Source organism: Patella vulgata, chromosome 4 (genome assembly GCF_932274485.2).
Source record: "Patella vulgata chromosome 4, xgPatVulg1.2, whole genome shotgun sequence".
Lineage (NCBI taxonomy): Eukaryota > Metazoa > Mollusca > Gastropoda > Patellidae > Patella > Patella vulgata.
In genome coordinates, this window is record NC_065882.2 from 52017693 (window position 1) to 52034562 (window position 16870).

Sequence of the window (16870 nt, forward strand, 5' to 3'; positions counted from 1 at the left end):
TAAAAATGCAAAGTACAAGGGTCAGTAAATATGGGGAAAATTTACCAACGAAATACGAGGCACAATTTAGTTTAAATTCATTAACACAATACAAATCTGACACAACAGTTGTAACCTGAAACATTATTTTACCAACAAATACTACTTTCAAAGAGACAACAAAAAAAGCTTTGACCACAAACAATCATAAGTGTTCTTGCCATTTGAAGTTTCTAATGATGTCATGAAACTGTCTTGATATAGTTTCTAATGATTTCATGGAACTATCTTGAAGCATCTGTAATGATCTGAAATATATTTTATTTGTATCACTGATATTGACAATTGACATCAACAGATATTCTGTCGTTATTTTTGTGTAATTTAATCTGATTGTATATTGATTCCGATGTAAATAATAGTTTTCAGCTCTTATTTCTGTATGATATTATTTAAATAAGCAAAGTTTGTAAAATATTTTTTAACCCAGTTTATCTATAATTTTTACAACTTTTGCCATCTGTCATTAGGATTCATTTTCCAGAGTTTTTAAAGTAGAAATGTCCAGAGACAAGTGTCCTTTGTTGAATGACAACTCATGTTTTCTTACATAATGTCTTATTGTAACAGTTATGAACTAAAGATTGGTCCATTTATTTCAGCCCATTGAGCACACATAGATATCTGTAGATATATTGTGGTTGTAATAATCACAGTGAAAAAATAATAATGATTATTTGGTGCCAGTTAGGATAACACAAACATACAATACATGATAAAATGTTTATATTCCTCTTCCAATTACATCAAACATGCTCAGTGAATGTTTGTTTAAGGTCTCTTTATTATGTCATGACCATTTATCACAGTAAATAATGGTGACCTTACTTGGCCCCACCCTAGGGGGTTGTATGTTAATGTGACGTGAGGTAATCATGCCACAGATTATGTAACTGTTATGCTATCAGTTAAATATCTGATTGGTTTGACCTCTAGACTAAGAGGCTGAGGTTCAATATTCAGAATAAGAATTTTTAAGGCATAATCAATATGTTTATGTAGATTTACCAAAGTTATTAATGTTATGTTTATATAGATTTACTAAAGTTCTTAATGTTATTTTTAAATAGATTTACCAAAGTTAATTAATTTTATGTTCATATTGATTTACCAGTTTCTTTTCTATTTCTGTTTAGGCTAAAAGATACTAAAGAACTGGTATTGATATTTTTGAAAAACAATGTTTCAAATATATATGTTCATTAAAGAACTGTTTAAAGAAATGAAATGAAATGAAATGGGGGTTTAATGTCCTACTGTTCTGCTCCTATGCTGGGCTAATGAAGACGGGCATACGCCATAAAGTGTGATATGAGGGAAATTTTGCCCGGACAGCGGCACTATCGCCTACTCTTATATCGAATTCCAACTGCCAAGGGATCATTTACGTGCATTCTAATGTATACACGGGACCTCGGTTTTTCCTCTCATCCGAAGGACTACACAGCTGTCCTTGTCAGGCCCTCTGTCCTGCATCACTGACAAGGGGGAACTAACTGTTTAAAGAGTTTTGGAAAATCATTTATTGTTCCTAAATGGTACAGTTTGGAAATTTTGCTATTTCAAACACTTGTACCAGACACTATAGAAGAAGAAACTTTATTGCATTAAAACACTTTACAGAGTTATGTGCATATACAAATAAAAAAATGATAGAAATAAACATGAAACAAAGGATACATACATGTACATAATTATACAAAGATACACAACTTTACAAAGCCATGAACGACTTGTATACAAAAGCTCCTAAACATTTTAATATTTCTACATTTTTATTCATCATCAGTATTTTAAATCATTCAGTGTATAACAATTTGGTTTATGAAATAAAATTAATCTGAACAGTTCTTTTCTTTTTTCATCATGTCTTTTGCAATTTGTTATAAAATGAATTTTGTCTTCTACCTCCTGGCATATAGGCACCATCTCCTGTACTCAGTGGAACTGAAAATGCTTCTATAAGCTGATCAAAGGTTAAATTTGAAAAGCTGATAGTAATAAATTAATCTTCAGATTTAAGTCAAAAACAAAAATAAATCAAAAATAAGTCAAAAACAAAAACAAAAATAAGTCAAAAACAAAAATGTATTGAAAATGTTCTCTGTTTATTTCAGCAAATGGTAATATTTACACATGGGGTTCAGGAACTGATGGTCAGCTAGGTCATCCAAAGTTGCTGTTTTTGCCTTTTCCAAAGAAACTGAAAACTCCACAGCTTTATCACAACACGTCTGTTATATCTTGTGGAGAAAGTTTTAGTGCTGCCATTTCAAGTAAGTGAACAAAGGGAAAACAATGGCTGACAAATTGTTCTGCTTGATAATAAAATTTAATGGCCGCCTACTCCAATTGATTCTACTGATTTTTAATTTTCGAAATGTTACATCTGATCATTTGTATAATACATATGTCTTTTGACAGCAAACTAACATTATCGTAACTTTTGCCATTTTTTAGTTTTATGTTTGTTCGATATTAATGAAGTACAAATCAAAATCATTAAGGTTCCTAACTTTTGCTAATAAGGCTAATGAAAATCCTATGAAAGGATGCTTAAACTCATTTCCTATGACTGATTAAGAAAAACTATTAGTAATCACTTGATTATCACCAAGAACTTGCTGCTATTTTAACTATGTCTGGAGCCTTAATCAGTGGTCGTAAAATCTAAAGACTTTCCATCTGCTGCAGGCAGCCATATTGTTTTTCTCCATTTTCTTTTGATGTGTGTAACAATTACTTTATGAGCTCATTTCTTTCTAGATTATTATTACTGTTGTGGAAAAGGTTGGATTGTTTAAGAGTTGAAATCTCTTTCTGAAAGCGAGAGAATCATTATTTTTATACAGTTACTAGGAATATTGTCAGAAAAGTGATATTTGTTATGGTTATTCTGTGAGTCGATCGGCCGAAGAAGCATCAGAAATTGTTGATTTTTAAATAATAAAGAAAATAAATAAAACAAGAAAACTTGAATGGAATACAATTACAGAATTTAATAGGAGCAACGTTTCAATAATAATTATTTTTTGGTTATCAAGCGCAATGTGGATATAGTTCGGAAATGGACTTATATACAATTGAAACACCTTGCTAATTGATTGTTAGAGGAAACTGTACTACATTAAGTTGTGCCTATTAAAGTCGGTAATTGTATTCCCTTAAAAGTTTTATGGTTTTTTTAATGTGACCAATTACTAAAATGTCTCTTAAACAATTTATGTAAAAAATAATTTTCAATCTTCTAGTGTGTGAAAAAATCAAATCCATTTAGCGAAATTAGATTGTGTCTGTATGCTTCTACCTATCTGTGGGTGCTGCCATGGATACAAAGATTCCACAAGGACAAAATGTGAAACTTTTATTTTTAATTTGAAATTATGTGGATTTCAGGCAGTGGACAGTTATTTATGTGGGGTAAAAATAGTGATACAGTTGATCCAAGTCAAAAGCCATCTTATAAACAATTAACACCATCATGCATGAATACTGATATCGTAGAACACGTCTCTGATATTAAATGTGGAGGATGGCATGCTGTAGCATTAACAGGAATGCCAGGTAAAAAAATAAGATAAATAAATTTCTGACTAGACACAACTACGCTAACCTTAGGTCAAGATTTGGCCTCTCACAGGACTACATCATAAAAGCGCAGCATATTTTGGTTGTGTCGACCAAAATTACTATATTGCCTTTTAAAATCCTACGATTTTACCAATATAGTTTAGTTTGATATTATATATAAGAATGACCTGTCCTCTGTCAATGTTTGGTTGTTTCTCCAATATTGTCTTTTAAGATTGTATCAATTTCATTTTTATTCTAGATGTACGAATGACCCATATTCCATCAATGTTTGGTCATTTTTCTGCAGATTCAAAATATATAAAATGTTGTACTATATTTTTGGACTGTGTATATATAAACCCGCCTGTGTATGATTTAGATCTAGATTATATTGAGATCAAGAAATGCGAGGGTTTTTTAGGATAAAACTATAAAAGATGTTAGACTAAACAGTTAATGTCATATTAAGGTATATCATAATGTTTTTGCCCATATGTGCATTTTGATAATTATTTATTTTGACTTATTTTACAGATCTTCATATAATAAATGACAGTGTCAGTGACACATCAAGCGATAGTGACAGAGACAGTGATGATGACATTACAACTCATGTCACAAAACATACAGTAAATGGCAATAGCGAAGCAACAACCCAGGTAATAGCATAATCATGCATCACACTATTTTATGATGTCTGTTAAATGAGACATGTAGGTCAAAATATCGAAACACAAGAATGCATCCATTTAACTTTTGTATTCAGAGACCTTTAAATTTGTTTGTAACATATGCAATTATCTTCAAAAATTGGTTTGTGTAAATCATAGCATTCATTGTCCAAATATGCTGGAAACTGAAAATAGGAAGAAAAGAATAAAAAATAAATCTTCAACATTTTTTGTTGTATCTCAAATTAGCCAGAGCTAGTCACATATATATGTCTTTTCTACAGAATTTATGTTAAATTTGTTTAATATGACTTCATATGCAACATATCTAAATGGCAAAAGAATTATGATATTTTACTTGATTGATCTCAACCCAATCCTTGTTTCACTAATAGGGGTAGGGGAGTCGTCTAACACGTGCCCTTTAGATAAGGTCTGTCATGGAGTCAAGCTTGTAGGTGACATGTAGTAGAGTTGTCTGCCCAACCTCATGAATTTCTCAGGGTCCCCTGGTGTCCTACTATTGTTAAAGACCCCTACGTACCAGTAAATTAATGAAATAAAGTTAGTCCTGAAATGACCCATTTTGTGTGGAGTGGACATTAAACCACATTTCTCTTTTTGTTTGACTGCTGCCAGTTCCTATTAGTTATCTGGTAATATGGAGACTTCTCAAATTATTTGGGTATAATTTTATTTATAGAGTAAATATTGACAATAAGTAATAAATATCAGGAACAACAGGTGAAAATGCAAATATTTCCAAAAAATTATTACATTCATCTTCAACATTGTTTTGATCAGTGATGCTCGACATGTTATATGGGATATTTACGACCAGCAAATCAAATTTCATATTCTCCTCTTATATTTTATTTTAACACCACCCATTGAGCAAGAAGAATACAAATAATAACAGTAATCGATAAACTCGGATTAACTTCGCGTTACCATGTGTTTATTTTTTTTATGACCGTCAAACATTAAACTTGTTTTTTTACAATTCATTTTGAAAAATTGACATATGTCCTTAAAAAATATTTTTCCAGGGACAATGATAAATCCAAAAGGTATCATTTTGTGGTCATAAATGAAAAAAATATCAACAGATTTTCCAAATATTATTTTTCATTAAAATATTTTCCAAATTTGTATGAATAGTGTATAAATACGCACATTTTATTGTACTTGTGGTTCTTTGTGAGTGTTGATGGCTAGTTTGCGGCCGATTAATATAGAGATCAATATGCACTAGTTCTAATTATAATCAGTCTCTACTCCAAAAGCAACCGCTAAAAAGATTTCCTAATTTTATTGAAGTGTTTCTAAAAGAACCACTAATATTTCCAAAGTGTCTCTAATGCATCGATTGCTGTTTTCCCTTCAAGGACCGGCTTTGTTTATTGAGGCATTTAATACACACTTTAACTCTCTCAGAAATATTTGTCAAATTGTGGAACGAAGTTAGGTCGTAATGCCAAAACAATAATTGTACGTGATGGACATTTCACGCTAATTGCTCCCCCATACTATGACCTGGCCCATAGATAAATATTGATGATTTGTCAGTTTGATTTGAAGAAAGAGATTTAAACATCTTTGACGAACTGTCTGACCGTCTGTAAAGTTATGAGTGACTTTGTTGAATGTAAAATAATGACTGGCGTTTTGAAATATGTCCAACGTATCTCAATCATTCTAGACTTCAAAGAAAGAAAAATGGATTACACTTAGTTCTGAAAAACCTTCATAAAATTAGTAAGGATTTTTAATGGAAACATTTTGGGAGATATGTATGTAAGACTTTTGACTTTGGGTGATATGAAATATGCAATCACACAAGATATCTAAATATCCGCAGGTGTTCATTGAATTTATTTTATATAAACACACAATCTTTAGTAAAAAAAACCACACAATTTTCAGTTGATAATACTAAACTAATAATCCAATTGTCATTTTATGTGACATAAATTGGAAGGGAATATATCCTTAAGATATGATATTGAGCACATAATTAATTGCACATGATTTCTTTGTATCTATTAATTAAATAATAAATTGAAGTTTCATTCTTTAATGCTGAGATGTTTTAGCATTAAATGGACTGAATGCTAATAGAAAATTGATTGCATGTTTTTTTTTTAACATGAATGATACAATAGTACAGATTAAATAGTAAAATAGTACAGATAGATTAAATTATAAAATAGTCTTAAAGTAAATTATAAAATAACACATAGTGAATGATAACATAATGCACAGAGGACATGGTAAATGTTAAAAGTATTACAGTCTATGATGAAATAATATAAGTGATTATAACAGTCTTGACTAATGCATAAATAAATACTTGATTACTTAGAAACGAGCTACTATGAGAAAAAAACAACCCAATATTTTGGATAAATTTGATATTAAACATTTTATCGATTAATTAATTACTGTAATAAATTTAATATTGAATGTTAGTTAAAGTCTCTGATCATCGTTTGAGGATATAGGAATCCCTTTCAAACTACAATATTGTCAAAGTTGAATCTCTAAAAGGAATATCAGTCCAAGAATGGTTCAATTCCATTCAGTATTTACAAAACAATGATCAATTTAATATCTGTCAACATTCTGCAGATGATATAAATTAAATATGATCAAAACAAGCCAGAGCCATCTATAATCTTTGCCAAAATATTTTTAATTAGATTGAATCCAAGCCTTGAGAATATCTATACCACGGCTGATTTTGGTTTTGTTTTTCTTAATTAAATGCTAAATAATCAATTGGAATTACATTTCAGCGTGGATTAAGCCATTAAATATTAGATGTTGTCCCAGGAATTGGGGAACATTTTTGATTTTAATCATTTGAAATTATACAATTTTGTAACAATAACAATAATTATATGATTTTGTTGTTAAAATTAATGATTTGAGAATAATTTGTATGTTAATAGATAAAATTCAAGTCAGCAGAAGAAAATTAATATTTGTGGACAATCATAAACAATCAATACTTATTAATGAGAAATTAATTTGTTGAAAGATAACTCTGTCAAACATGAAGCTTTTAGATATATTAGATGTTTTTTGCTTGGTTTTATTTCTGGTTGTGTGCACAGCTCAAAGAGACCCCATCTGCTTTTAAACATATTATGAAAAAATTCATTGAATTGAAACTAAGTTGGAAGTTCCCAATAGACACATATTCCATGCGATAGTATTTTTTTCCATTCTCGGGTTGCACCAATATTTGAAACTATGTGTAAACCTAAAACCTTCAAAGGCGGCCCACTCAATGATAATGAATAAATTGGATCAGACAGATTCTCTTTGATGAATCTAATTTGAAATAAACATGAAATGACATTTACTATGATTATAGACAGTTCAGTTTTGTAACTGGTTTTGGACGAAATCTACAGGGACAGTTTAGCTATTACAGTAACTCAGTTTATGAGTCATAAAAAAATGCCCCATTGAAAAACTTTCACAATGCACAATTCTAATAACATCATTTTGACATTACCTATATGACATTGAATATGAATGTACCTTGATTTTTTCATGTTATATTTAAAAAATTGACATGACTGAATTATGATCAATGGTAATATTGATTGAGACATAATTTTGTACTGAACACGTAGCAGATTTTGAGATAAATGTAAAAAATTTACATCGGAATTAAATTATTTTTTAGAAACTGATTTCCTTTTGCTGGTAAATAATTAAATTAATTGTTTCAGAATAAATTTGATAATGTTTTGATTAGTAAAGAAAAGGCTAATGTGGAAAACTTCAACCAGATACCTCCAGTTACTTTTCTGCAGCCTAGACCACCTAAAAGACAATACACTAAACAAACAATTGGTGAATTTTATGCATCATCAACAGATAGTCATTTAATAAGTAAGTACATTTAAAAATTAAACAAGAAATATTACTTTCAGATAGAGAAGAGAGATTTTGTGACTAACATACAGTAATTCTTTATTTCAATAATTTGCTTGCGCATCTGGGTTGAAGCAGTGGTTAGGAATGCCATTATACTCAGGTTTAAGCTGTCACAGGAACGCCATCATACTCAGGTTTAAGCAGTGGTTAGGAACGCCATCATACTCAGGGTTTAGCAGTGGTTATGAATGCCATCATACTCAGGTTTTAGCAGTGGTTATGAATGCCATCATACTCAAGTTTTAGTAGTGGTTAAGAACGCAGTCATACTCAGGTTTTAGCAGTGGTTAGGAATGCCATCATACTCAGGTTTTAGCAGTCGTATCAAAACCACAACACTTGACTCAGTGACAGGCCTTATGACCACTGATAGACATAAAATACAGTGTATGGGACTGCAGTAGTCGAGTGGTAAGGGATCAGGACTAGTTGGGGGTCATGAGGAATATTGGGATTTGTCAATCCTGTTTCCTACTTGTCAAGGGTATCTGTAGGTCTAACAAGTAAAGTGTTGCCTAACCATTTGCATGGGACAGAAATTCACATGTTAGTCACAAGATAACAAAAGTTTTGTATTGACAAGACGTTAAAACTTCATTCCTTTCTCTCATAACATACTGCAAATATTGAACATTCTTGATCTTACTGGATAATAAAAATATGTTGACCTGCCATATAATATTAGGTCATTGCCTACTAAGTAAAAATGATGATAGGTGTTTTACATAAGCCATGGTATGCTTTCAATAGGATATAACTCAGCTAACAATTCGTTGTTAAAACCCAAGAGATGATCTGTTTGTTTATTTATAAAAATTAATGATCTAAGTTTTGGTATCTTAAATGAATCTATGTTTTATGGGTCAGTGATGTTTTGTATATTTGTGTCTTGTCAGTACCTACATATATATGGCAGGTTTATTAAGCTGGGCGTACCCTGCTTTTTAAATGTTTTAATTTTACATCTATTTTTAAGTTATAATGGTGGTTTTATAGGCAGTGATAAATTAAACTTAGCATGAGGTTATATAAATTAGCATATTACATGCGTCTTGACTGACTTGACATTCTTTCATGCCTTAAAAAAGCATGCATTTATACCCTATACTCTTTTACTTCTAAAACCTTTTGACAGCAGTTTGTGACCTTTTAATTTCTAGTTTCATTATAATTAAAGGCACCATATTCCAGATTAAAAGACAAATATAGACTTTCATTTCATATACATCAATATGTAGCCTTATAAAAAGGCATGTTGCCTGGTCCCAAAAATTATTAACAGTTACCTTTACTTTCTATTGATTTATTTGATGGTGTCATCATTTTCTGTCTTAGAACATGAGCCAGCTCCTCAGAATAACATTTTTCAATCTGTGAACATCAATGTTTCTTTTTATTTAACAATCTAGATTACTATCTAAGGAACATATTTTTGTTAAATTGTAAAAATATGATAAGCTTAATTAATTTTATTTTCAAATACTTTGCATAATATCTTATAATCACATTAGAAAGGAAACTGATTTATGATGGGTTTTTTGCAAGGGGTGGGAGTAGGGTAGTATGGTTTAAACTTGTCATCATAAGGATAAACACAATCAAAAATCAGCTAGTTATTTTAAACAGAAGTCTGGTTCTTTAATCAAGTAATGGTGTATTATAATTTATGTTAAATATACGGAATGAAAGTAATAGGATTATTTAAAAGATATGAACACCTGCAGGTTGTGACATATTTATATCTATCCTGTAGTATATAATAGATGGCTTCTGTCTTTATTTCATTTATTAACTAACTTTACACAAATACGTTGGTTTTTTTTAAAAGTATAAAGATTATTATTCTTTAACATACCAAGATTGACATTCCTTACAATAGGCCTATAGCAGGTCATTTTTTGTACAACTTTATGCCCCAACAATCCCTATGAAGTATATATTGGAACATATCAGAATCAAATTAAATACATACAGGTATTTGATTGTGATGTCATTTGGTAGACATCTTGAATTTCTGCCATCTTGGATTATTAAAAGTTAACTTTCTCATCGGAAATGAACTATATAAACCCTATAAATGACATATCACAGAGGATATCCCAGTAAATGGTTGCATAAAAAAACTAAATATAAATTAGAACTTTCCTTAAATTGGCCGCCATATTGAAATATCACCAACTGTACTTACAATTACCGTATGTTATGTGTGTGGTTTGTATTCTGATTCTCTGTTTGGTTTTTGTGTTGTGTGGATCTCCGGCATTTACTATTTATATATGGTTTTAAAGATAGTGACATAAATGTCTTGTATTATAAATAGGGCTTTTATTTCAAATTTTGCTAGCTAGAATGGATTGGGGTATATATACTGTATATATTACATTTCATTTGTTGCAGACATCAATTTAATGAGACATTTATGTTTTGCACATTTATTGTGTTCCTATAATTTTTTTGTCTTTGCAAGTGTGAAAATGATGTCAGCACTTTTATTTTAAAAATGTACGAATTTTATACACTAACATTGAAATGAGGTCACATGTTGCTATCCTCACTGTCCATCCACAATTTCTTGTGAACGATCTGAAGACTCCATTAAATTTATGATCCGGCTTTTTTATATGCCCACATTGAAATGTGGTCGTATATTGTGGTTGCCCCTGTCTGTCCGTCCAGCGTCCACAAGTGTGGACACTCTAGAGGCTAAATTTAATATCCGATTGACTTTAAATTTATACAGTGTTTAAGGCCATGAGCTGATAATTACTGCCAGAGTTATAGGCCTTGATCACTTTGAAAAGTCTTGTGAACGATCTGAAGATTCCATTAAATTTATGATCCAGCTTTTTTATATGCCCACATTGAAATGTGGTCGTATATTGGCGTCCAGAGGTTAAAGTTAATACCCGATTTACTGTAAATTTATACAATGTTTAAGGTCATGAGACGAAGAAGCCTATATATTTTCAACGATATCCGATAATTACTGCCAGAGTTATGGCCCTTGATCACTTTGAAAAATCTTGTGCACGCTCTAGAGGCTAAAGTTAATATCGGATTGACTTTAAATTTATACAGTGTTTAAGATTATGAGACGAAGAAGCCTATTTATTTTCAACGATATCCAATAATTACTGCCAGAGTTTTGGCCCTTAATCATTTTGGAAAATATTATGGGTGCTCTAGAGGCTAAAGTTAATATCCAGTTGACTTTAGATTTATACACAGTGTTTAGGGTCATGAGGCGAAGAAGCCTATTGATTTTCAACGATTTCCGATAATTACTGCCAGAGTTATGGCCCTTGATCTCTTTGAAAAATCTTTGTGGATGCTCTAGAGACCAAAGTTATCATCTGATTGACTTTAGATTGATAAACAGAGTTTAAGGTCTTGAGACGAACAAGTATATTGATTTTCAACGAATTTTGATAACATGAACAGCTAAATCCATGATATTAAATGTTTCGTATACTAAACGTTAGCATGGGGCAGAACTAAAAGCTAAACAAATTCTAATGATTTTCTGATAATTACATAATGAGTTGTTACTCTTAATCATATTTTAGTGTATTATAAATGTTTCATTACCGACAATTGAAAAAATATGCGACAACTCTTGTTGACTTCTCGGACGACTTAGCTGCTGTGGGCCTATGTTTCGTTACCTGGCAACCTATCTTTAAAATCTATATATGAGATTAATGAGATGAAGAATGCTATTCAATTTCAGGGATTTTTGGAAAATCATCATCCGATCAGATTAAAATTCATAAGCATTGTCCAGATTAGTGAGAATTAGGAACCATATTGAATTTCAACAATTTCAACTAATTACTTCAAGTTATTGCCTTTGCTCACTTGGTCAAATCTTGTAAATTGTGAACGTTCAAGTTTAAAATTTATATGCAGTGTTCAAAGAAGTGAGACGAAACTGCCTGTTGAATTTTAACATTTTCTATTTACTGCTACTTGAGTTATGGTCCTTGTTTTCTTTGTAAGATTTTGTGAATACTCTAGCAACAAAGATTAACAGGCGATGTGCTTGAAATTACATTGGTAAGGGTAATGAAACGAAAAACCATATCAAACTTGATCTAATTTTGGAAATTACTTCTAGAGTTTTGTCCCTTTCCTACATTGTAGAAACTTGTGAACACTAGCAAAAGTCATCATATGATTTATAATGATGAATAACATATTCTGATAATGTCATAGAATCTTGTCAACACATTTATGATGTTAAACAGAATAAAGATATTGCATTGTATGCTATTGGCTTACATTTTCTGGCTTGGCAACCTATCTTTGTTCATTTTTATGAAAATTTAAATATTTTATTTAAAATTTATTTTTAGATAAATGTGTGGTGGAACAGAGTACTCCAAGAAATAGTTCCCTACCTAATAACCACAAGCCACCACCTTACGAAGTGAATCAGCTATCGTTGAACAACAGTGCCAGTTCGCATGAACCAGTTCATTCAGAGAAAGTGATATCTAAAAATATTTCCAAAGATCAAAGATCACAGAATTTAGATACCAGACATCTTGACCCAAATCCAAACCCATCTTTAAAATCTGTTAGTCAGAGAAAAAACAATAGTTTCAGGAATTCAAATAAAACCAATGCCAGAGTCAGTAACAGACAGTCCTTACTGCCAGGTTCCAGCAATTCCAGAAATGTTCATGCTCAGACAACAGATCATGTTATTAATTCTCCTTCAATGCCCAATGTCAAAAGAGAGAACAAGATAGACCATTCCCATAATACTGTAAAACTTAAACAAGAACAGATATTATGCAGTAGTACCAAAGATACACAAATACAAACTCATAAACAATTGTTTGAAAATATATTAGCACCTGAACAAAATAATAATAGTGGTACATATATCGGAAAAAAAATTAATAAAGAAAAGTCATCAAATGTTTTGCTACCAGGGGCATCTCAATCAACTGTCACAGCTGATATAGTTTTGCAGTCAACACCTCACATTGCTGATGATGTTTTACCTAAAAACAAACCAAAGACAAAGATCTCAATGGATTTTATCCCACAAAAAACACCTGAAAAACTAACAACAAGTTATACATTTTATAGAGAAAAATCCATAGTTTCACCCAGAGAACTCAATATTATGGATGTTGAGGACATTCATGTGAAGAGATCTGTTAACCGCCTCCTTCAACCAAAGTACAGTCAATCTGCCTCCAGTATTACCAATGAGAACCGAAAAGAGTTAGATAATCTTCTTAGTTCCATTCTACCTAGACATTTAAAATCAGAGCAGGATATTAATATTGTAAATGTAAGTATTCTAACCAGTTTGTTTTTAAAATGTGTAACACTGACCATGGTTCAGTAACTTTTACAAGATATTTGATATCAATTTTCCTGCTTGATGTGGGTCTTGGATAGATAACTGAAATTGATTAAGGAAAAGGGAGATGTTCACAGTTATTTCTAGAACAATGGCTTCATTGATAATCATTCATGGAAAAGAATTATTAACTCTTTATATTCATATTTTCTACTACATCTCACTATAAGTTGACCATGCAAGAAAAAATACATTCCATGCACCATTAAACTTTTGATTGACATGAAAATTACAATCATGACACAGGTATAATGACAGTAGTCGGTGGCTGTCGTGTAATTAACACACGCGATGCAAGACCGGCCTTTAAGTGATTAACACAGAAGGGAATTCAATAATCTCGTTTGATTTCCTAAAAGCCGTTTATGTAATTGAAGTTTTATTAAGCGACGGAAGTTCTCTTGGTTTGCCACTGAACAAACAAGTATTAAAAACAGCAGGGATTAAAGCTAATCGTCCAAGTGTTAATCTAGTGTATGGAAGCGATAATGTTATCTCTTAGGTGTGATTAACTCTCTATCAGTTATATGGCACCACATGGGTATTGCTTCCTATTCTTATCTTAAACTATCTGTTTACAAACAGTTACAAGATAAATTAAAACGGGACTGTGTTTTTATACGAGTAAAGTTGTTATCAGGGAATTACAGGTGAACAGATACCATATTCAACATCCACTAAGAGAAACATTTAAATTAACGCACAGAAATATGTTTGAAGATTTAGTCGAGGAATTAAGCGATTTTAAAGTGTATCTTCCAGATTGTAAAATGAACATATGTACTTAACTACTAATGAAATCGTTTTGGACACCCTATATTCTGCAACAGCGATTGTTGATATATTTTTCCAAAAGTGCAATTGATCTGGAAGAAGAAACTTTCTTGAAGTAAATAAAATGTTTATTTCTTCCTTGGATTAAGGTTCATTGCCCTTTATTTGACTAATCCTTTTCTTAATGTTTCAGTTACCCCGTTCTAAACCAAATTCTAACATTCTTACAAGAAAACCTCCGAAAATTCATAGACAGCGGACAGTTCCAGGACCTAATGACTCAAACGTCACCAGAGATAACAGAAAGGCCCCGTTGGATGATGGGTGGTGTTTCCCTGTTGCATCACCACCAGCCAGAAGAAACATTTCTCCAGCACCAGCCCTGACTGCCGAACATCGAACGTTCAAACCCGTCTTTTCTAGTGCTTCATCATGGCGTCGACGGGGCGACACCACACTTCTGCTCGGTAAAATAGGTGCAGATTTTAGTGGAGGATCTGACAGCAAAGTCTCGACGCAAGCTTCTGACACCCGCTTGATATTTCCTTCCTCTGATAACGAAACCTTAAAATTTTCCGGTGATCTCCATAAATGTCAAAATAACAATGTTCGAAAGAAATCATTGTCGGCAAATTATAACAGAATGACACATCCACGCAAACCATTACAAAGAAAATTGAGTAGCTAGCATAATGTGTGATTCATAAAATCATTTTTCTTAGGACACCTAATACTAATTTACTGTGATACTAATAGTGTATATGTTGCTCAAATAACCTTTACAAAATCTTATGTCTTTATGACTTTTATTTTTTTGGAAAAAAAACCATAAAGAAATGCGACGATCTTGGTTTTATTTACTTACAAAACAGGAATGGTAATGGTAGGTTAGTGTTGGAGAGTTGGATCAAAGGGTAGACAAGAGTCGATAAAACGGCTCATTGACCATACCATATATGTTAGAAGTGGACACCTCTAACCCTGTATATTGCTCATTATTACTTTGTCACGTGGAATACTAGTAAACAAGAGACTATGGATACCATTGACTGAACAAACATAATAAGAAGATACAGAACGTCTGTATGGTTTATATAGACATTAGTAAGTAGGTCAGCAGGTATATGGTAAGTATGTGTATACCGTGACCTTAGCATGTCTGGGTCAACGTCTAATGGTGTCTTATGGTCTTACCACCATATATATGTACTATAAGTAAAAAGCTGTAAGACTAATAAATAAGGGGTCGTTACTTATTGCCGTGTATTTAGCTACTTATCATACATATGTAGATAATTACCTGGTTGGCTGTAACACCTGTTCGCCCTATAGCACCCTAACGTCATAGATTATGTCAGATTTAATCATAACTTTGATGAATATTAATAACCCCTTTTCACTCAAAACATATAAAATAGATTTAATGGTTTGCCTGCCTCGATCTCCACACTTGCCTATTATTTAAAAACTCAACGAAAAGTTTAAAGTGGATTTAAATTATACAGTAAAACCATCACTCAACTTAAAGTATCACACATAGATAATAATATAGATATATTATCTAAAAATAAACACTCGGTTTGAATATTTTTATAGCCTTTATCACAATACTCCCATGCAGGAATACAAAAATTATAATGTGTATGCTTCAGGTCTACTCGTATAGTTTGTATATCTTATAACTACGGGTCATATCTTCACGAAAATCCTAGAAATAGCAGAATATTCAAGTGCATATCGTTTTCAAACATTACAGTCTCTTGTTAGACGTACTAATTGAAGTTCGGCGTTTAAACTAAACCCAGATCGGTATCAGTCCAATCAATATTTTTGCCCCCCCCCCCCATCATTAATTTACAGCTTGGTTTCAAGTGTATGGATTTGTATTTAATTTGTGGCGGCCCACATAGAATAAAAGTTTTGGTCCCTGCATATGAAATGAAATTGGGTTTAACGTCCTACTTTTCTGCGCCATCCGGCCTAATGTTGACGAACATACACTGTGCAGTGTGCTACAGGGCCACTTTGGCCTACTTTCCCCCGCATATTAAAATATTGATGTGGTTAATGAAGGATTTTACACAGCTGAAGGGAATGTTGTGGGATTTTGGGTTAATATATTGGCAGATATAAAAGAACGCATAAGATCGCTTGAGTTATCGTGACAAAATCTACACTCGATCATATTGTAGTTCATATCTAAAGCTGTTGTTCCTTTCATTAACTGATTCACGATGATGATTACTTTATTTATACAATAATTTATTTTCTTTTACCACATGCTGTTTGTGGAGATGGTAATGGCTTGCTTTCCGACAAAACGTGACAACTTTTCAATTCCACTCGACAAACTTGATAGTAAGATGACCACAAAATAACACACTATCATACACCATTATCGTGAAACACTAGACCCTACATGAATAAACTACGACACCATTGTATTGGAACAATCTGAATTTTTTATGACGCCTATCGC

The 16870-nt window shown here is 31.9% G+C and overlaps 1 protein-coding gene across 3 annotated transcripts in view; it reads left to right on the forward strand.

Annotated features, from left to right (window-relative positions):
* LOC126819621 (X-linked retinitis pigmentosa GTPase regulator) overlaps positions 1-15233 on the forward strand; it is a 77873-nt gene extending 62640 nt beyond the window's left edge. For all 3 annotated transcript variants that reach the window (XM_050547748.2, XM_050547746.2, XM_050547749.2), the window contains 6 exons: positions 2157-2315; positions 3436-3603; positions 4147-4271; positions 8030-8192; positions 12593-13545; positions 14585-15233. In XM_050547748.2, coding sequence (XP_050403705.1) covers positions 2157-2315; positions 3436-3603; positions 4147-4271; positions 8030-8192; positions 12593-13545; positions 14585-15079 — 2063 coding nt within the window. In that variant the 3' untranslated portion in view covers positions 15080-15233. The remainder of the gene's footprint in view (positions 1-2156; positions 2316-3435; positions 3604-4146; positions 4272-8029; positions 8193-12592; positions 13546-14584) is intronic.
* The last annotated feature ends 1637 nt before the right edge of the window (positions 15234-16870 follow it).